This window comes from Triturus cristatus, chromosome 2_2, assembly GCF_964204655.1.
Source record: "Triturus cristatus chromosome 2_2, aTriCri1.1, whole genome shotgun sequence".
Classification (NCBI taxonomy): domain Eukaryota; kingdom Metazoa; phylum Chordata; class Amphibia; order Caudata; family Salamandridae; genus Triturus; species Triturus cristatus.
This window is the reverse complement of record NC_140582.1, coordinates 349849349-349871741: the sequence shown is the minus strand read 5'-3', so window position 1 is coordinate 349871741 and position 22393 is coordinate 349849349. Positions and strand designations below refer to the sequence as shown.

At 46.3% G+C, this 22393-nt stretch overlaps 1 protein-coding gene across 1 annotated transcript; it reads right to left on the bottom strand.

Annotated features, from left to right (window-relative positions):
• Positions 1 to 19841: 19841 nt before the first annotated feature.
• Positions 19842 to 21546, bottom strand: LOC146862262 (uncharacterized). The gene is made up of 2 exons (XM_085643067.1): positions 21114 to 21546; positions 19842 to 20805 (listed from the first exon to the last, which is right to left on the bottom strand). Exons 1-2 carry the CDS (start codon positions 21544 to 21546, stop codon positions 19991 to 19993), a joined length of 1248 nt encoding a protein of 415 aa, XP_085499193.1. The 3' UTR covers positions 19842 to 19990.
• Positions 21547 to 22393: the final 847 nt, after the last annotated feature.

Sequence of the window (22393 nt, the reverse complement as noted above, 5' to 3'; positions counted from 1 at the left end):
TACATTACAAACGAAAAGGCAGAGTCATGATGACCATCCCACATTCCAGTTAAGCCAGCCCGCAATTATTTACCCAGCAAGGCTCAGATCCCACATCAGATATCGATAGGCCCCAATAAACATGAGCATCTCCTGTTTGGAAAACAAGCCATAAAGCAGGAACAGTCAGGTGAGAAAGAGATTAGCTGGAGGCTCGTGTTTAATGTAAAGGCTTTATGGTGTGTCAAGCCCTGATGCTAATCACAGGTGGCCAGAGGACGGGGAACTCGTGAGACCGGACTGACCTGGGGCAGCGGAGCCAAGCTGCCCAGGTCACATAAAAGTCAAAGGAAAGGCACATGTGCTCTAAAAGGCCCGTATTTGCTTCATGCTATGTAGCCTATGTGAGGGCAACCATAAGATGGCCACCGCTCTAAAATGGAACCCACGTAGTGATGTATAATAGCGTATACACAGTGCATTCATAGCTAAAACGTTACACAAAGCACTTGTACATACCGCATTAACCATTCGCGGTTCACTAATACCGGGATAGACAGGGGTAGGGCCCTGCCTCCTACGCGGTCCCAAATTCTAAAGTACGACAGACCCTCCTTTTGCCCTTACATAGGCAATAACTATACTCATTTCAATCCGAGTCTAGGTCAATATTCACGAAGTCATGGAGATGTTGCTGTAGCATCATCCTCTTATTTAGCTCGTCCCTCGATACAGGTTTCCTTACACATAATGTAGCACAGAGGCCACATATCGCAGGAGCACACTGTATGCACAGACAGAGCAGGAAAAGGATGGCTAAGATCATTCCAATGACCATCAGAACTTTCCAACCCCAGGCAGATATCAGTTCCCAGAACCACCCCACCAGTGACCAATCTCCTTTATCCACGTGTATGGACTCAGATATTTTATGTAGTTTGGAGATGGCTTGATAAACTGTTGGAGCGTTGTCTGGTATGAAAATGCAACAACTAGATTGGATAACCTTACATACCCCACCGCGGTCTGCAAGTATGACGTCTAGAACCATGCGGTTCTGCAAAGTCATGAGGCGATCCGCTTGGAGCTCAGCTGTCAAATCACCAAGGGCACCAGCCGTAACATTAACAGTGGATTCAACCACACGAGTCAGTTGTCTCAGGTTCCTACTATTAACCATAGGTCCCCAAAACGGCAGGAAACCCAAAAAGAAATCTCCCGCTTCCTGACCGGCAGTATCCTCCTTACTAATCACGCCTCTCACAACTCTGGTCTTGTGATAGTCAGAGGCGGCAGTAAATGTTGGTGGTAGCAGATTTGCAATATAACATGTGCCCGAGAAATCAGGGGGCAACCATGTATATGCTCGGTCATTGCAGATAAAATATGTACCCTTGGCAGCCAAAAACGCAGGGGAAAACTGTGACGGAAAAGTGTACGTTTCAGTACAGTCACTTCTTCCCAGTTGAGCTCTAGGATTCTGACCATTACCTTGCAAACAGAACCGACCTATGTGGGGTACGACCCAGATTGGGGATGAGATTTTTCGCTGTCTTTCACCCAGACTAATACTATACCCCGTTGCGTTCCACCCTACATAAGCTCTCAATCCTTCTTTGGGAATAGATGAGTATGCGTCGATATCTCTGCTCATATCGGCAACTCCTTTCATTAAAGCTTTGTTATTGGTGCTAGGTCTGATGGAACGCGGTTGTCGCGGGGAGTACGAATCTAGTGCAAAGAGAAACATGGTCTGGAATGCCCATGACGATCCATTGTAACTATACGGCAGCACTAGATAAGGAATACCCTTATTAATGGTATGTGGCATTAAACCACACACCCAGCAATTGGTTGTATTCATGACTAGTTGGTGCTGGTGCAGGAGCTGAATAAACGAGTTGTTTACAAATTCAGACCGTCTAGCTTGTTCATGTTCAGGCAGAGGGTGAAAAGAGTGTGAGGAGACAGTAGGAGGAGGTATAGGCTGTACAGTGGGTACAATGGGCTCTTGAGAGGAGAAGAATACAAATCCTACAGTAAACACTACCATACTACATAATACAAACAGGCATAAAAATACAAAACGTTTGCTCTTCATTATTTTACACATTCTTGCTTTAAAGTTCATTTCCTCAGTGAGTCTCTCCATCTTGAAAAACTCCATCCACTAATCGTGCCGCTCGCGGCGGGTGAGTATCTTCTGCTAAGGAGTCCGCCTGTCAGTCCAGGGAACGCCCTAGACCAACCAGAACCGTCGACCAAACGTCTTCGGCCTGTAACCCAAAGTCTTGGCACCGCGACCCTGCGGCTGAACCCGGATGGTGGTTCGAAAAACAAAAATCAAGAAAGTCCTTCAGATGGGAGAGCTCTGGTTATCAAAAAATTAAAAGGGTAAGGAAAAAGAATATTTATTTGTCCATAGGCCTTGGTCTTAGATTATAATGAAAACGGCCAGGTACTGTCTGATCTTGAAACAAGAGTTCAGGCTCTGTGGTGTCCAATCGAATTGACGGTGGCACAGCTTCTTGCAAAATATCGTCACTTTCCTGTGCTGAAGTTGTGCCTTTTATGCGTGCATCACTGAACGGCACAAAACGAGGTACAGTGTCTGTTTCAGAGTCAGCGATACCCTCCTGGACCCACTGGTCATACGGCAGAGGCAAAGGGATCCTTTTGATGTGGGCGCCGTGGATCCAGTTCTTTTTCCCCTTTACTCGAACAGCTGATCTTGTAGACAGAAGTACGAGATGAGGGCCAATCCAACGGGGCTCATCGTTGCTTTTGCGCTGGAAATTCTTGACGAGCACCCATGTGCCAGGGTCGATAGGGTGTCCTGGAGCTTCAGAGGCCTGGGGAAGAGTATCGTGCACCTGTTGGTGTAAAACACGCAATTTAGCCGTCAATTCGTACAAATAATCAAGCAGTACTGGATGTTCGATTTCACTGAATTTCGCCGGTCTTGGCACACCCCATACATTGGCCGGGTGGCCAAAAATAACCACGTATGGGCTAAGTCCCACTCGTGAATGCACAGTCATTCTGGTGGACAGGAGTGCTAGAGGCAGAGTGTCAGGCCATTTAAGACCTGAGCTCGCTTGGATTTTGGCCAGTTTGAGTTTTAGAGCGCCATTGTAGCGCTCTACTAATCCAGCTGATTGGGGGTGATTTGCAGCGTGGAATTTCTGCTTTATCCCTACTCCCTCACACACATTCTTCATCACTTGACCCACAAACTCACTCCCATTATCACTCCACACCATTCCTGGCATTCCAAACCTAGGGAAAAATTCCTTCACAAGGGCTTTGGCTGTGGCCAGAGCAGTGTTGTCTTTTAGGGGATAGGCCTCTATCCATTTTGAAAAAGCGCAGACAACCACCAATACATATTTCAGGTTGTTGCATCTTTCCATGTGGATAAAATCTAACTGCAAAACTTCAAATGGATATGATGGAGGCGCAAAATGACCAGCTGGAGTTGGGGTTCCCCTACCAGGGTTGTACTTCAAGCATACCATACAATTCTTGACCACATTCTCTGCACACTTAGGAATTCCAGCATTCTGCCATACTGGAGCCAACAACTTGCAGATTCCTTTCGTACTGATATGTGCCATTCCATGTGCCATAGTAACCACTGGAAGCACATATGCATCAGGTAACAACCATCGCCTATGTTCTGACAGATCAATCCAACAACCATTCTCATCCAACTTACCCATACTTTCTCTCCACTTGCTCAACTCTTTCTCCGTGGCTTCAGCTTGAAGGGACTTTACACTCTCTATCGTGCTTTCACACATTCCAACATCACCAATCCATCTTGCAGGGCCTGCAACATACATTCGAGTCTTCACATCTTTTGCTGTTTCTTTCGCGACTTCATCAGCAAACGCATTACCACGACCAACATCATCAGTGATTTTCTTGTGCGCACTGCATTTCATAATCGCAACTTGTGATGGTAGGGTCAGCGACTCAAGGAGATCATTAACCAACTTGCCATTCTGAATCTTAGCTCCATGCGAAGTCAGGAACCCACGTTCTTTCCACAATCGCCCAAAACTATGAGCCACGCCAAAGGCGTACTGGCTATCCGTATATATGTTCACTTTCATTCCTTCAGACAACACGCATGCTCTCGTAAGGGCAATCAATTCTGCTGCTTGAGCCGAATTTTGTGGCACACGTGCAGTTTCAACAATCGTGTGCAAAGTCGTGATAGCATATGCAGCAGTCGTATCACCATTTGGAAGCTTGAAACACGAACCATCCACCCATAAGGTACCATCACACTCAGTCAGGGGAGTATCTTTAAGATCTACTCTTCCTTTCGTCTCTTCTTCTGTTCTGAACAAACAATCATGTTGCTCAATCTCATCTAGGTCTGCTGGAATTGGTAATAGTGTAGCTGGATTCAACATGTTGCATCTCTTTATGTGTATATGATTTGCTAACAGTGTCAGCTCATATCCAGATAATCGGCACTAGTTAAGTGTTGTGTCTTGGTCCTGTTTAACAATGTGTCCACAGCATGTGGAACCATAACAATCAATGTATTATCCATTACTAGGCCAGCAGACTGTCGAATAGACATAGCTGCGGCGGTTGTAGCTCTCAGACACTTGGCAATGCCCTCGCTACCGGGTCCAAGGTTGACGAAAAATATGCGCATGGACGCGGTCTGCCGCCAAAAGGCTGTGTTAACACTGATAATGCGCAACCATCTTTTTCATGAACATACAATGTAAAAGGCTTGCTGTAGTCAGGGGTACCCAACACAGGAGCTGAACATAATGCATTACGCAATTCCCAAAAACTTTTCTGACACTCTTCAGACCATGGGATAGGATTCGGTGTGTCTTTACATGTTAATGCTAACAAAGGTTTTGCCAACAAGGAAAAATTGGGAATCCAATGCCTACAGTATGAAGTAATGCACAAGAAAGCACGCACTTCTCTCTGTGTTCTAGGCACACTCAATTGTGCAATGGCTTGAATTCTTTCCGGGGTCAGTTTCCTTCCCTCCTTCGATAAGAGATGACCTAAGTAGGTCACTTCTTGTCGACAATATTGCAGTTTTGAGAGAGACACTTTGTGATGGAAGGCAGACAAGTGACGCAACAAAGACAGTGTAGCTTTCTTGCAAATCTTTTCAGTATCCGCGGCGATTAGTAAATCGTCAACATACTGAATAAGGATAGCGCCACTGGGTAAAACCAGTGCATCAAGCTGCGCTTTTAAAGCCTGACTGTATATTGATGGACTTTCACAGTAGCCCTGGGGAGCGCGTTTAAAGCGGAAGCTGCGACCTCCTAAACTGAAGCCAAAAATGTCTCTGCTCTCCTCTGCAATTGGGATGCTAAAGAAAGCATTCTTTAAATCGATCACTGAAAACCATGCAGCGGATGCTGGAATCATGGTTAACAAGGCAGTTATATCAGGGACAACTGGAAACTGTGGCACAACAATCTTAGCTCCACTTATACTTAACTGAATATCGATGATCAATGGTGTCACCAGAAGACTCTCTCGATTGTTTTGCTCTACCAAAATCGTCAAGGGTCCAAAACAGGGCGATTAAGCAGGGCAGCAGTCCTTCGTAGCCGTCGGGACGCGAAGAACCTCGCAGAAAAGACTTTCGGACCACGTCGACATGCAGGGGTCGATGAAGTGGCGGCCTTCCTCCAGAATTTCCACACGAAGCTCCTCACGAACCTCTGGCTTGGACCGGTACCGCTGAAATCGTCCCGAGTTGGGCGCCAACTGAAGTACTGGGAATTTTAAGCCCAGCGGTGCAGGGGAACACACCCTATGACTTCGGGTTCTTCCTGTTTCAGACCTACAGAAACACAGAGTCTTCTGGGTGAAGTCAAAGAGCAGTTTATTGGCTGCAGACCAATTACAGGTATCCTAGAAGTACACCAGCGTGTATGTTCTCAGGAGACTGCTAAAAATCACAGAAACGGGCTTCTCCTTAAATACAAAATATCCTGCTTCAGGCATACATTCCTTGGTTTACGATATGGCCATTACATGTATACATTACAAACGAAAAGGCAGAGTCATGATGACCATCCCACATTCCAGTTAAGCCAGCCCGCAATTATTTACCCAGCAAGGCTCGGATCCCACATCAGATATCGATAGGCCCCAATAAACATGAGCATCTCCTGTTTGGAAAACAAGCCATAAAGCAGGAACAGTCAGGTGAGAAAGAGATTAGCTGGAGGCTCGTGTTTAATGTAAAGGCTTTATGGTGTGTCAAGCCCTGATGCTAATCACAGGTGGCCAGAGGACGGGGAACTCGTGAGACCGGACTGACCTGGGGCAGCGGAGCCAAGCTGCCCAGGTCACAGAAAAGTCAAAGGAAAGGCACATGTGCTCTAAAAGGCCCGTATTTGCTTCATGCTATGTAGCCTATGTGAGGGCAACCATAAGATGGCCACTGCTCTAAAATGGAACCCACATAGTGATGTATAATAGCGTATACACAGTGCATTCATAGCTAAAACGTTACACAAAGCACTTGTACATACCGCATTAACCATTCGCGGTTCACTAATACCGGGATAGACAGGGGTAGGGCCCTGCCTCCTACGCGGTCCCAAATTCTAAAGTACGACACTCCCTGACGAACCGCTCATCCCAAGCTGTCAAGCTTCTCTCCCTAGCCACTCCGTCCCTAACTCCTCCTCCATTCCAACCACTTCCACTTCCCTCCTATACAACCTCTGCCAGACACTTCGTAACTTGGACTACAATCTCTCTACCCTAGCCACTGAACTTACTCTACTCAGAAAAGATTTCAATCGGTTCAAATCCTACAAACCCATAGCCCTCCCCTCTTGGCCCTCTCCCCCATATGCTAGCCTTCGAAAACACTCATATCTCAAACATTGGTTAACAACGCCTCTCCTCACCTGCTCTCACAGACCCCTTCGAACCTCAAATACCTACTCCGCCCCTGATCTTTCTGTCCTCTGCAACGCCTACCTTAACAATCCCCCACCTAAAGATCTTTCCCCCTCTCACTCCAATATCCCTGTTATCCTGGGGACAATCAGAATCCCTGAGTCTCCTAGCTCCCCCAGACCCCCCTGAACTCACCAGCATTCAATTACTCCCCGCCCCTATCATCAACCCTAAGCCCCTTACCTGCATGCCCGTGAACTGCTGTTCGGCTGTCCGGCATGCGACCGAAATCTCAGAAACCATTCTTAACGAAGGTACCGACATCGCCTTCCTCACTGAAATCTGGTTTAAAGACCACTCTACACCCATCATCAACCTTCTGGCCCCCCCTGGCTACTCTATTCTCAGAAGAGACAAACCTGAAAAAATAGGGGGTGGTCTAGCAATCATTTTTAAAGAAGAACTACAACTCTCCCTAATTAATAACACTGACTACACAACCTTCGAATACTTAGGAGCCGAACTTAAAATGAAAAGCTCCCCCCCAATACGACTGCATAACATCGACCACCCTCCTGGTGAACCCCTTCCCTTTGCCGAAGAACTATCTGACCTTCTAACTAAATCTCTACTTTCCAGCTCCAAAAACCTCTTCCTAGGAGATCTTAACCTCCACTGGAATGAACCTGATGACCCTGCAATCAACCTTCTCAATAACCTCCTTGAGATTAGCGACCTCAAGCAACTTTGCCACTCCCCTACCCACACCAAAGGAGCTATTCTAGACGCCATCATCTCCAACCCTGATCTTACATCCTTATCCAACATCATCCCTATCGACTGGTCTGACCACCATCTCATTCTGTTCACAATCTCCCCTCCAGCCCCACCCGCCCCTATAGAAATCAATAAAACTACAATTGTGACCAGAAAGCTTAAACAAATCCCCCCCCCCCCCCCGGCGCACTGGAACATAAACTCCAATCCCAACTTAGTCTCACCCTCCACTCTTCAAATGCAAGTGAACTCAATGAGCACTTTAACAAAACAGTCTCTGAGGTTTTAGACCAACTTGCCCCTCTGAAAACTAAAACATTAAAAAATGCCCCCTCTAAATCATGGTTCACCCTAGACCTTAATAAAGAAAGACGCTCACTGAGACTGGCGGAAAGAACATGGAGACAACACCCTTCCCCATCCCATCTCGCTCTCCTCAGAATTGAGAGATTCTCTTACAAAAAACACATCTTTTCCGAAAAAGCGTCATTCTTTCGTCTACAACTCTCTCGTGCCAAAAAAAGACCTAGAGAACTGTTCAACATTATTAGAAATCAAACATCCCCTGCACCCCTTAACCCGGTGGCCTCCACTAACAAATGTGAAGAAATTGCCAACTTTTTCAGTGATAAAATCGCACAAATTGACCGTGCTTTCCTCTATACTCAACCCTCGCTCACCCCTCAACTTCCCCTGGATGCCACACCTCATCCACCCCTCCCCTGGAACACACCCCTGACTCCCTGACTCCCCCTCCCATCACATATCCCTCCTGAACCCCTCCCCACTACCCTAGCGCTTAAACAAAATGCCTCATGGCATAATTTCCACTCCGTCTCTGAACGGGAAGTCTTTAACATCCTAGCCAAACTCAAACCTTCCTCCCACACCAAAGACCCTCTCCCTCTCGCACTTTTCCAAGATCTCAAACACATCATTGTCCCCCACTGGACCAACATCATTAATGCCTCCCCCTCAACAGGGAGTGTTCCCATCTCCCTTCAACTCGGACAAATCACTCCCTGCCCCAAAAATCCAGAGGCTGACCCCAATGACCCTAACAATCTCCGCCCTATCTCCATCCTCCCCCTCCTCTCCAAAGCCCTACTCCAACTGGACAAACACATTGACACGTACAATCTTCTAGACCCTCTTCAATCTGGCTTCCACAAAGGTTGCAGCATTGAAATCGCACTGCTCAACATAGTCGATGATATTCACTTAGCCCTGGACAAGGGCGAGAACTACCTACTCATCCTTCTTGACCTCTTAGCGGCATTTGACACAGTTTACCACCCAACCTTACTCAATACACTAAAAAATTGCTTCGGCCACAATGGCACGGTCCTTAACTGGCTCACCTCCTACTTCCAACATAGAACCCAACAAATTAAAATTCAAAACTGCCTCTCTAGCCCAACTTCTGTCTCCTTAGGTGTCCCTCAAGGATCCATCCTCTCTCCTGCACTTTTCAATCCCTTTATGGAACCCCTTATCCGTATACTTAAACAAGCTAAAATCAACTATCACCTGTACGCTGACGACACCCAACTGTACTATTAAATAAAATCCCATGCTGATATCCTGCACCTTAACACTGCACTAACCAAGATCCAAACCTGGTTCCACAACAACCATCTTAAACTCAATCCTAACCAAACTGAGATCATCCTCTTCTCTCCCAAAAACAACCCTCTCCCCATTCAGACATGGATCGCTGACCTTAACGCGCTAAACTGCTCTCTCTCCCTCGCCGAATCTGTTAAATCACTCGGCATCACCGTCAACAATAAACTCACACTAAATTCCCATGTAAAGAACTCAACAAAAAGTGCACTCTTCACACTTCGGTATCTCAAAAAAATCAAACCTTTTATTCCAGCTGAAGACTTCAAATTAATTATCCAGTCTCTTGTCCTATCCAAAATCGACTACGGAAATACCCTTCTTTCTGGTACTCCCAAAATCCACCTTGCCCCAATCAAATCCGTCCTCAACCTCGCTGCCAGACTAACAACAAACTGTAAATGTTTTGACCACATCTCCCCTGCCCTCAAGACCCTCAAATGGCTCCCCATCGAAGGCAGATCCTCCTATAAAATTGCCTGTATTACTCACAAAGCTCTTTATCAGAAGACTCCAACCTACCTTACAACTAAACTTAAAAAAGCTGGCTGTGCCCGAACACTGAGAAGCACCAACACTCTTCTTCTCATACCCCCCTACTAAAAAAAACGCCTTCAAGTCCCGCTCCTTCTCGGGCAAGGCCCCAACCATTTGGAACGCCCTCCCTAAAGACCTTCGATGCAACCCCTCCTATTCCAGCTTCAAAAGAGACCTTAAAATTCATTTTCTCACTAAATATTGGGGAAATTAAATCCCTGATCTCCTTTCTGACTACTTTCCCTCCTCCTTCCTTAGGCAACTCCGCCTACCCCCCACACTCACCCACCCCCCTCCTGACACCCTCCTCACCTCCCTCCCCCTCATTATACCCCCCCACTCCCTACTATGTCCACTGAGTCCACCTTAGCATACTGTAAAATTACTATTTATAAGAACATTCTGGTTCTTTCAATTTGTTTTCTGTTTATCCTATATGTACTTCTGTTCACTATGTACCCTAAATTGTTCCCTTTATCTTGTTCGACCACATGTATAGCTTGTTTCGTTCAAATGCTATGATTGTTTTTCTTGTGTGTTTCCATTGCTGATGTAAAGCGCTCTGATACCCTCGGGTGGAGCTAGCGCTATATAAAACCTTCAAAATAAATAAATAAAATAAGGAGATAACAGGACGGAAATGTTATGGAAATATGTGACTATCCACAAACGTATACATTTGTCGCCATTCACAAAATCCTCTCTGAACCCTTGACCATGTAAGTGGCCGGAGATTTACTCCTGAAAAAGGAAAGAGTAAATTCCTTTCTACTGCAGTGCAGGAAAAGGAACAGGCCCAAAAATTAGTGGGGATTTCTGGAAAGAAGTTTCTGCATGGAGAAAAATATTTTTTCAGAGAACAAAAGAAAAAGGTAAACATAGTGTTTGTAGACGAGCATCCATGTTAGGGTGGAAAAGTCTGATGCAGATTTACAACCGTTTTAACGTCCATAGAATCGGCCTTATATATCCACAGAGTATGCTGTACTATACAGGGAAAGCCAGGCAGTTTTTTGCCGGGAAAGCCCTGAAAACAACAAAGAAGACGTTTTACATACCTTTAAGCAAACCTACTACTCTCTGGTGTCCACCTACATGTGAATTAAATAAACTCCACAAGGGTAATCATGGAAATCTATCCAAGTCATGTGGTTCTACGGTACTCCTAATGAAATAAATGTACTACTGCAGACAATCCGCAGGTGTAATTGTAATGCAAATGTGCACTTCGGCAGCAAACTTTTATTGTTTCACTGGAGCAATATTTTCGTAAGAAATAACCCTTACTCTGCAGTTCCGTAAAGTATGTGAATGTCTGACCCCATTTGCACACTTATTTAAGACGTTTTTAAGTTAAGTATGCTTACATGAGTACAAACACAATGAGGAAGGTATGCAAATGCTACAAAGTTACAACCATTCCCACTTCTGCCCATCTCCTTGGAATGCAAAAACAACAGTTGATGGACAGAATGCGGAACAATGTCATATATTCACCCCAGTACAGAGATCTGGGCCTAAATCCATCGTTTTTTTGCTCACCATGCCATTCCAGTTTGAACCCAGCCATATGCAAATCAGTCTTGACCCTGTGCCTCATGGGAACAGTCCAGCCCGAACTGCCAAGCCAGTTCCTCCCTGGACTGGAAAAAAGAATTCTAGGACCGGTTTCGGGGTTTCACCCCTCTTCAGCTAGGATAGCTTGATTCCAGTGGCATGGAGAGCACGGGACCCACGTCTTGGCATACCTGTCCCACTCGGGGTGACAAATGCAAAAACAGTTCATGGACAGAATGCAGTACAATGTCATACATTCACCTCAATGCAGAGATCTGGGCCTAAATCCATCGTTTCTTTGCTCACCATGCCATTCCAGTTTGAACCCAGCCATATGCAAATCAGTCTTGAACCTGTGCCTCATGGGAACATTCCAGCCCGAACTGCCAAACCAGGTCCTTCCTGGACTGGAAACAAGCATCCTAGGACCGGTTTCGGGGTTTCAACCCTCTTCAGCCAGGATAGCTTGATTCCAGTGGCATGGAGAGCACGGGACCCACGTCTGGGCTTACCCGTCCCACTTGGGGTGACAAATGCAAAAACAACAGTTGATGGACAGAATGCAGAACATGTCATACATTCACCCCAGTACAGAGATCTGGGCCTAAATCCATCGTTTTTTTGCTCACCATGCCATTCCAGTTTGAACCCAGCCATATGCAAATCAGTCTTGACCCTTTGCCTCATGGGAACAGTCCAGCACGAACTGCCAAGCTAGGTCCTCCCTGGACTGGAAACAAGTATCCTAGGTCCGGTTTCGGGGTTTCACCCCTCTTCAGCCAGAATAGCTTGATTCCAGTGGCATGGAGAGCATGGGACCCACGTCTGAGCCCCAGGATGCTTGTTCGTTCTGAACTGTTTCCATGGGGCACAGGGTCAAGACTGATTTGGATATGGCTGGGTCCAAACTGGGGGGTCGTAGTGGGCAAAATAACTGGATTTAACCCAGCTCTTTTGACTGGGCGAGAATGTTTGCATTGTGAGCATTCTGTCCATCATTTGTTTGCTGTAACACATCTCCTTGGAATAACCCTATTTGCAACAATAGCTGTGAACTTACAACTGTGGAAAATATACCATAGTGGCAGTTTTTCTGAGACTATAAATTGTTCTATAAATTCAAATGACTTAAGAACCTGATTCTATGAAATCTCATTTGTGATTATTCCACGCCTGTAAGTGGGATTTGGGTGCACAAAAATAGAACTGAATTGTGTCACAAAAGCCACATACTGGCCATTATTAGGTGAACATAATTGCTTTCAGTACTGCCCCGAATTTCCAGAAAGTACATTATTCCATTAAAAGCTTTTTCTTGCCTACTATTGCATTAGCTATGAGAGAGAATAGAACAGTGCTCAGTATTTCATGTCACAAGTATACTTAATCACTCCTATACCCACTTTGTGTTTTAATATAAATCGTTTTTGCTCTAAAACACCTGACTTATTACTCTGCTAGCCACCATTGTGGTGACATAAACTGGAGAGGTTAAACCCTTACCTAAGGGAGGCTACATGTGGAAACTATGAGAAAGTTGTACCCCTGGTAGCTATGGCACAGGGGAGACAGGCTCAACTTAAGAAAATGTGTAAAGCATTTAGAAGTACCAAAACAGATAAGAAGCCAAAAACACAATGCAACAAAAAATCCTCTCTAATTTAGAAACATATAGACTACTTTAAAGAACAAAATAACATCAAAATGATCGAAATCCAAAAAGGGGAACCAGAGATATGATTGAAATCCAAAAAAGGGAACCAGAGATATGATTTTTTAAAGTTTTAAATACCAATAGAGCCAAAAAACGCGAAGCACCAAGCGCAGGAGACCTGGGCAGTCAAAAGGTAAGGCTGACTATGGTTGATCACCGCCAGATACAAGGACCAGGTGTTGACAGTCTTCAGTGTAAGCAGGTAGCGGACTGGTTTTTTCGACAGTTGTTGACAGAGACATTTTCTGAAAAGGAGCCTGGGGAAAACCATTGGATTAGGTGGGAAAACGCTCCAGTGAGAGAAGTTCAAGTTTATGCACCTTAGAGATCTTTGGGGTTGATCATGTACTCATTGAGGGAATTGTGGGATGGAGTCAAAGTGGCCTCGGCATCAATTAATACTGGCATTGAGAAGAAAACGTAGTGGGAGCTGAGACAAAGTCAGGCCCACCACCTCAGCAGATCAGTTGTCAGGTTGGTCCCGGTCCAAGCAGAAGGTTAGTGAACAGTTTCTAGGAATACAGGGGCTTATTTACAAGCCCCTTGCGCCACTGAAACATCACTTTTCCCATATTAAAAGTGATGCACCGGCAGCACAAGGGGCTTGTAAATAACTCCCCAAGTTTTTAGGTTTAAGCAGGGCACAAGCCAAGAGTTCCAGGACCTCATGCACACTTCTAAGTGGGTCAGGGGTCACTTCAACAGAAGCCACCAGCAGGGTCCATGGCAGGTCAAGTTGAAACTTGACAGCAGCACTGTTTCAGGAAAGTTAGCTCCTTGCAGCTTTTGTGTCTTTGTAGCTTAACAAGAGGTTAGTAAACTGACACTTGGAGTCCACTTCTTAGTTTTGGGTACAAGTGGGGGTACTTCCAACCCTTAAGGTGCCCGAGCAGCTTTCAACAACAGGAGCTTCTGTCTTTCACAGGTTCAGTAGTGTTCTGAATGGGGAGGTTTGCTACATTTATGCCTGGAACTAGCCTGTGGGTGGGAGTGACCCCTGACACCTCCCTAACCAATATGGAAAATGGTCCCAGGGAAAAACATGTCTATTTTTGTAGCAGTTCCTGTTTGCGTGGTAGCAAACAATCCCCAGGGTGCCCAATTTCCAACCCCAGTGCTTCAATCATTCTCAGCTAGATCACAAGCAGGGGGACTAAGAAATCACTGACTTGTGGGAACTCTACAGGGGTGGCTAATGTGGCATTGGATATAAGTAGCCCCAGGAGCAGAGGGAAGAACATGCACTAGTTTTGCTTAGTTTGGAGATAGACTCAGAAGGAAGGCTTGTGAAACATGAGTGTGGGTGTCATTACTTCCACCAGATCAAAGTAAATGGGATCCCTGCCACTGCTCTTAAGGGACCATGGTGGTGGAAAGACTAGTGCACCAGACAGGTGTGTAAGGTAGCCCAGGGTCAAGGCCAGGCAATGCACACCCTGTGGCTCTGGTGGCTCTGGAGTGGGGTGGGGAAGTGGCCCTGAAGAGAGTTATAATCAGTTCCCAGAAGCTCATTGACTGCATTCTAGGCAATGAGTTACCACTGGTGGGAGGGGTGTCTGCCCAGGGTACCCTGAAAGCTCAGGTTTCTGTGGGCAATACTCCCAAAGGGAGAGTATGAAGGCACAGGTGGAGAGAAAGAGGCAGGTAGTGGATGCAATCCACAGTGGGAGGATCAGTGAATCAAGGGTTACACGTTCTGATGGCAGAGCACCCCAAGACTGGCCCTGGTGAGGCCACATCTGTCCCGAAAGTGCTGCCTGTGCTGTCCCAGAGACAGAGGATAGGAGATCTGCATCAGGTAGATCCCTGCATGACACAGACAGAGCGTGTGGGGTGATGGTTCCCCCATAAAAATCCTGGCTTGCTAGTCATTTGTTCAGCCCCAGAGTAAAGTTCCTATGCTGAGAGGCCAGTTTCTGGATACCATGCCTGAAATGGCAGGAGTGAGAGTGGACATAGCATGCCTTACAACCGAGGCTTTTGCTCTCAGTGGCCTCTGCTGGTTGTTGTCCTTATGGGATGAGTTTTCCATAGGTTTAGGACAGAAGTCTGATGCAGGGTCACCCCAAACACTTTTGAGTCCTGACCAGGGGAAGGGGAAGAACTTTCTAGAACCAGTCCCTCCACACAATGGCTGGCACCAGGTATAAAAATAGAACCTTTTAGGACCCTTATACAGTACACTCCTGGACCTGTGGAAGTTACAGAAGAAGGGCTGCCCTGCTGCTTGAAGGACTACTTTGCAGTCTGAGAAGGACCTGTTTGCCTTCATCTCAGGCTACCCAGCGTGACTCCCAGGATCAGTTGGATGACCTCCTGTGTAAGCTAAAGGGACACAACAAACTTCCAGAGGCCTCTCTGCAACTGCCCAGTTGACCACCTGCAACTGGATCTGCTAGAGCCCTTCTGCTGGCCTCTGCTGGAGTGAATTCTGATTCCCAAAGATGCCCCTCAGTTTTTTGGACTCTTGGCTGGCCTTAGTGGAAGCAACTAAAATAATAAAAAGGTGAAAATCTTGAAGTAAGGCTCCTTGCCACCTCCTCTACTGCAAATGGAGCACTTTGCACCAGACTTGAGAAGGTAACACTTCAGTGAGACTAACCTGTTGTCTGTATCAGGCCCAGGCCCGTGCCCCTTCATATTGCACAACAAAGTCACCTGTTATACCAATCAACCCTACTATTAACCAAAGAGCATTGCATGAGGGAGTATAACCAGCAGTCCCTTGCTAACAAAGCATTTATTGAATTTCTAAAGGGAACCCAGTCACCATCCCCACACCTCAGTGCTTGGATCTCCAACCCCCTAGCCACAGAAATTCAGGAAATTCACTACTACTCTCTGGAGAAGATGCCTTTGCCCTCCATGTTGTCCATATGAATTAATGACATCAGTTAAAAAATTGTATTTTCATTGTTTGGGAGAACCAATAAAACATCTGATTTAATCTGTTCTTAGATTCTCATTTATTATAAATTCATTATTTGTATACACATATGTCCATTCAATAAGTTAATATATATTCACAATTTCATTTGTTAATTGACAAGATACCTAACTAAGCAGATTAATGCATTCATCCTGCATAATTAAACACTTGGAACAGTGAGCCAATTGAGGATCCCCAGAATTATAACTTTACTTAATTATAACATTTTATTTATGAAGAGAAACCACTGTAAACGATTTGAAGGAGATATACGAAGGGAGAAGTGTTTGCTGCAACATCAAATAAGTTATTAAAATGTTTTTCTATGGCTATAAATGAAGATTCATAGAGCAAGTGAGGTTATCAAATACCAACAATATATAAATATGTAGATTGGTTGGTGGGACTAGTCCACATGATTTTGTTATGAGTGTGAAAGTTAATGGGAGGATGTGATAACAATGATATGTTTATCAAAAGAGGCAGTGATTTACACCCATGTGAACTAAGAGATACAGCCCATATATTAGCTTGAACTCACCCAATAATAGTCTTTTGTTTTTAAACTACCCAGAATTACTCTTCCATTTAACTTCCATTTAAAATTGAAATCTATTTTTTGTTTTGGTTTTCGATCTCCTGTTATCATCGCAGGGATACAGGGATGGACAGACTTGGGTTAGAAGTTGAATGAGAAATGGAAGAGTACAGGAGAACCCAACCTTAGTAGAGGTGAGGGTCAGGATAAATGAAATGAACTTAGATCGATCTATTATGTTGGTGCAAAATACTGAATTGTAGCATTTTCTTTATAAGAGAATCCCCTGTAAAAGATTTGAAGGTAAATAGTCTGACGCAACGGAGGCAGAGAAAGGTAGTTGTAGGTGTTCACCTTGGAGGAAGTGTGACAACAGGGAAGAGTCTATCCCAGGGGTCTCAAACCTTTTCTGGAGTGAAAGCTGCTTCTGATCCGTGAAAATCATTGTGAGTCAACTATCAGTTGAGATCGAAACGCGGTTGACCCTTTACGATAAAAAAACTCTTCCTATTCTATAAAAGTTGCTTGAGGAGTTTTATACTATTGTTGTCAATGCGATGCCGTTATTTTAAACTTCACCATCACTTTGCAGATCACGCCTCTTTCACTTATTGTGTGAGCACCTGAATTCTATTGTTGTGGAAATAAATGTTTCACATGAACTGACTTATGTCCCTATGTACATTATTATTTTTTTGGCTCCTTTAAAGTAATTAATCTTCAACTCTCTAATCATAAGTGCTCTCCTTAGGATCACTTTATTATTGGACCTTTTGGCCACACCCGAACCATTGTTTTTTTTTTTTACCTACAAACTGACAGCAGCAGTATCTGAGCTCCCTCCTAACTCTTCCCCATCCACTGTCCCAACTACCCTACCTATCCCAAGCACACGCAAACAAACCTCAACAGCCACGCGCGGCACACAGACACACATACAGAAGGACAAACCCACGCACACTCAGGAGACAGACAGCTCACTCCCCATCACAGACACACCAGCTCACGACACACATGCATCCACAGATACTCTGCATACGTCACAACCCTCTGCCTCCACAAACCCTACCTTTCCTCTCCTGTTCCTCTCTCTACCCAGAAACTCATCCTTTGTCACCATGGCCTCTTCCCTACAGACACATTCAAACCCCCTCCAAAGAAGAAGAGTCAACCCACCCCTCCAGCCATGACATCTACAAATGCCAACCCCTCTAAAAAGTCAAGCCCCAAACCACCCATCCATAAATCCCCCAGGTCTCTCAAGTCCAAAACCCCTCCACCAACCCATACTTCCCCAGGCCAGCCCAGTACCTCCCGCACCTGAAAAACCCCTCCAAAACAGTATGTGCCCCTCCTCTTTACAAGCCATTAAGAGGTTTACCATCCCCAAAATGGTAAACTTAAGTCCCTCCCATTCTCCAGCAAGCCCTCACACTACACCTGCCCCCCTCAGTCTGAGCCTGCCACTGAAGTAGACCCACCCCCCCTCAATTGGACTCAACCACTCAGTGGGCCCACACACCCCTCCTGATCCCATCCCTCCCAAAACCCAACACAGTCCTCCCTAGGTGTATCCCTTTGGTTCCTGGCATGCCCCCTAGATGCCCGTCCTGGTGGATGTGACCCCTTGCAGTTTTGGTGCAGGCAATAGACAATGGGCAGGTTATTTGTGCACATTAGGCATTTGGGGGCATATGTATGAAAGCAAAAATTAGTCGCAAACGCTGCGAATCGCAAAAAACAGCGTTTGCGACTGATTTTTCGCTATTTCATATGTATGACACATTTCCAAACTGAAAAATAAGAAATCGCTAAATTAGCGATTTCTTAGGCTGCGAAACAAGAAAACTGCGAATTTCCTAGCGAATACCTATTTTGCGATTCCTTAGCGTTGCGAATATCGCTAACAAGAAATCGCTAGCTAAGAAATCGCAAACACATGTATGAAAAAATCGCAAATTGCGATTTTACGAAATTCGCAAATTAAGAAATCGCTATTAACACCAATTGCTTGCAGGTGGTAAACTGGTGCAAGGTACAAAAACCAGCCCACAATGCAACAAACACACCCACAATGGCTGCAATGTACGTGATAGCCAGGAGGCTGCGTATTCGGGCCCTTGCACACAGGAGAATGAGACAGGAACGTATCTTCAGGCTGCGCATCACCCTGTTACAGAACACTGAAGAGGAGATCTATGACAAGTACAGACTGCACCCACAGACCATAATGGACCTGATTGAGGAGCTGAAACCCCACTTGGAGCACCCTACTCGCAGGACACAAACAATTCCCACACATGTGCAGGTCCTGTGCTCCCTGCACCTCCTCGCGTCAGGGAGTTTTCAACGGGTCATAGCGGAGGTTGGTGGTGTGTCACAGAGTGCACTTTCGCGCTTCTTCCATGCCTTCCTAGATGCTATGCTACTGAGGCTCCCACATCACATTTACTTCCCCACCACCCAACAGGCATTACAACAAACGATACTGGACTTCTACCAGATTGCACGTTTCCCCCACGTCATCGGCTGCATTGACGGGACCCATGTGGCCATCACACCCCCAGCAGAAACTGAATATGTCTACAGGAATCGGAAATGCTACCATTCCCTCAACATACAGATTGTGTGCAACGCTAAGTATCACATCACCGACATCGTAGCCAAATACCCCGGCAGTACACATGACTCCTTCATCTTCCGACACAGTGGAATACACAGACGTCTGAGTGCTGGAGAGTTTGGGGAGGGGTACCTGCTCGGTAAATACATTGCACACATCAATACATCCACTACATCACTTGAGGGGGGGGACAGTGACTCACCTATTGTGTTTTTTTCCATGCAGGTGACAGTGCCTATGCAGTGCGCGACTTCATCCTGACCCCATACCTGGATCCTGCAAATGCAAGTGAGAGGAGCTACAACAGGGCACACAGATCTACACGCTGTGTCATTGAGCGAACCTTCGGAATCCTGAAGAGCCGCTTCCGGTGCCTGCATAAGAGTGGAGGCGCACTGCAATACAGCCCTGAGACCTGCTGTAAAATCGTGGCAAGCTGTGCAATGCTACACAACATGGCAATGAGGAAAGGCACCACAATTGATGTGAGCGATACAGACACATCGGATGACGAGCGCCCTGCTCCCCCTGCCAGACCAGCACCAGGAGTTGGGGCAGCTGCTGGACGCCAGAGACGGACTGAGATCACACAAAACTACTTTTAGGTGAGTGTTGAGGAAATGAGACTACAAAGCCTGATGATGTGTCAAGTGTTTAATCACACTTAACATGAAAGAAATTGTAATTGTCCCCAGCACATGTTGTACACACAGTGCAGAGAAGGCACAAGAAATAGGGCAAACAGCCTTTTGCGGGTTAATGCACCCGTGTTGCAGTCAGTGTCCCCGCAGATGATCACCTCCGTCGGTGCCGTCCAGGGTGGTTGACCCCCATGGTGCGCCCTTGGCCTGCTACCTGTCTGCCACTGCGGCGTCTTTCACCTGGCAAGGTTGGAGTGATGCTGCTGCGACTCGATGTGTCCTCACTCTCAGCAGAGGCCATTAGTGCGCTGCCACCTGCATTGGCTGTCTGCAGCTGTTCCACAGCAGTGGTCACCTGCGCCAGCCCTCGCGCTATGTCCTGGCAGCAATGTGCCATGTCCACCTGCATGGTTACGCTTCTGCGTGTGAGTGCGCTGGTGGTGGTGCAGAGGCGGTTGACTGCCTTGGTGTAATTGTGTAGCCGTGCATTGGCACGTCGTCCAGCCCTGTCATTGGCAGCTTGGGTGTCCCTCAAAGTGGCACAGAGCTCTCGTATTGCCGCTACCATGCTGCGATTGTCCTGATGTAGGCGGCCTAGCTGGCGACTCATTGACCGCATTGCCTTGCTTTGCAGGCGCTGTTCCTGCAACATGCACTGTTCCAAGCCGGAGAACACGGTGCCTTCTCCTTCTGTTGCAGTGCTGCTCCTGGGCCTTGACCTGGAAATGGCCTGTTCCCTTTGCCTTGGTGTTGGTGCGTCATGACGGGGCATGTCTGTCACACCCTGACTCCCCTCTCTCCTGTCGGTGTCATCGCCTGTTGCTGGGACTTCATCCTCAAATGGAGGCAGTGGGGGCACATGTGCGCGCTTCCTGCGCTGAATTGGCTGCTGCTCTGTCTCATCGCTGGAGTCCGCAGGGTCTGCAGGCTCCTCTCCCTCAGCGCTGTCTTCTTGTGGCATGGCGTGTGCTGTGGATGTAAAGGGGACTATATGAGTTTGTGTTACTGTCTGCATGTGGCACTCAATAAAGTTACAAATCTTTGACGGCTAATCTCTGACACATTTCTATTCAATGATCCCCAAAACACATATGTTGCATTTACTTGTGATGGTGTCATGGACACACAGTCAGACACAGTACTACGAGTACCATGATGCATTGCTGGGTGTGCTGTAAGACCTGGGCTGGATTGGCATGTTGGGAGTTAACTATGCGCATTTGGGGGAGTGTGCAAGGGATGGGGAGGAGTGCAGGGTGATTTGGCATGCATCTTACCTTGTCTGCTGGATGAGGGGTCGGAGCTGTCGATTGCAGCCACACCACCAACGCTCTCAGGCAGGAGGGTTGACTCCACAAGCTCCTCATGGGGGGTTGGCTGCTCTGCAGTGGATGGTCCTCCTCCAGTCTGACTGGCATCCTTGAGTCTGGCTGCCACCCTCTCCTTGGACCTCTGGCGCATATCATACCACCGCTTGCGCAGCTCCTCGATGGTGCGTGTGGTGACTCCAACAGCATTCACCTTGCTCTGTATTTCCAGCCAGATTTTCCTCTTCCTGGCCTCTGGGACTTTGAGTGCCTTCTTCCCAAACAGGAGCTCATGGCTGCAGACCATCTCCTCAATGAGGACCTCCTGCTCCTTTTCTGAAAACTTGTGTTTTCTCTTTCTTTTTTCTGCATCTTTGCCCTGCTGGTTTTGTTTGGGATCCATTGCTGGTTGCTGTCTCCAGGAAAGCCTCCTCACACTCCACAAGCAGCCTCTGGGTGTGGCTCAGGTGAGCAGGTGCAGGCAATCACTACAGTTTCCTGTTTGTGATGTCATCAGCCTGCACCAGGCTTGCAGATTCCCGTTTTTGCGATTTCTTATTTAGCGAATTTCGCTATTAAGAAATCGCAATACGGGATTCTGCGAATTATTTGCGATTTTTAAGGAATCGCAAATGATTAGCGATTTATTTTATACATCCCGTTTAGTGAATCTGATTTTGCGAATCGCAAATTCTCGCAATTTGAGATTCGCTAAAGGGGAGTTTGATACATATGCCCCTTGGATATTTATGGACTGGCCATTGGCCTTGTGTTATTTATTTTCTTAACTTATCATGCTAAATAAAGAAGGTTCAAATTTGCATTTGCAGATTTCTGTATTCATCAAATTGTTCTTTAAGTCAACTGTTAATCATGTACAAACAGTAGTGTAAGTCTACAATGATGTTAGTATGACATGGATTGCATATGGTCCATGGAGTATGTGCACTTTGGCAGTATGTAGTCCAGACATTGGTGTCTACATTTGCTGGGTGTCATAGTCCACATCAGTTTTGACTATGAGTGTGAAATTAAGTAACAGACCTTTTCTTTTTCACATCACAATTGCACATAGGTCATGCTTTTACATGTCAACATAGTGCAAGTGTCACTAAGTACTACAGTTTAGGAGGAGCATGCTGCACATGTTTGTGATGTACAGAAAGACACCTGTCTCATCAATACACCTGAGTAGATATGGAATGTGACTACATGGTAGTGACTTTGGACACACCCATGTACACAGAGTA

Excerpts from the sequence above, each read along its gene's own strand:
- LOC146862262 (XM_085643067.1), bottom strand. The coding sequence starts at position 21,546 with ATGGATCCCAAACAAAACCAGCAGGGCAAAGATGCAGAAAAAAGAAAG. Across the intron at positions 20,806-21,113 it reads CCCCTCATCCAGCAGACAAG|CACACGCCATGCCACAAGAA; the intron begins GTAAGATGCATG and ends TTACATCCACAG.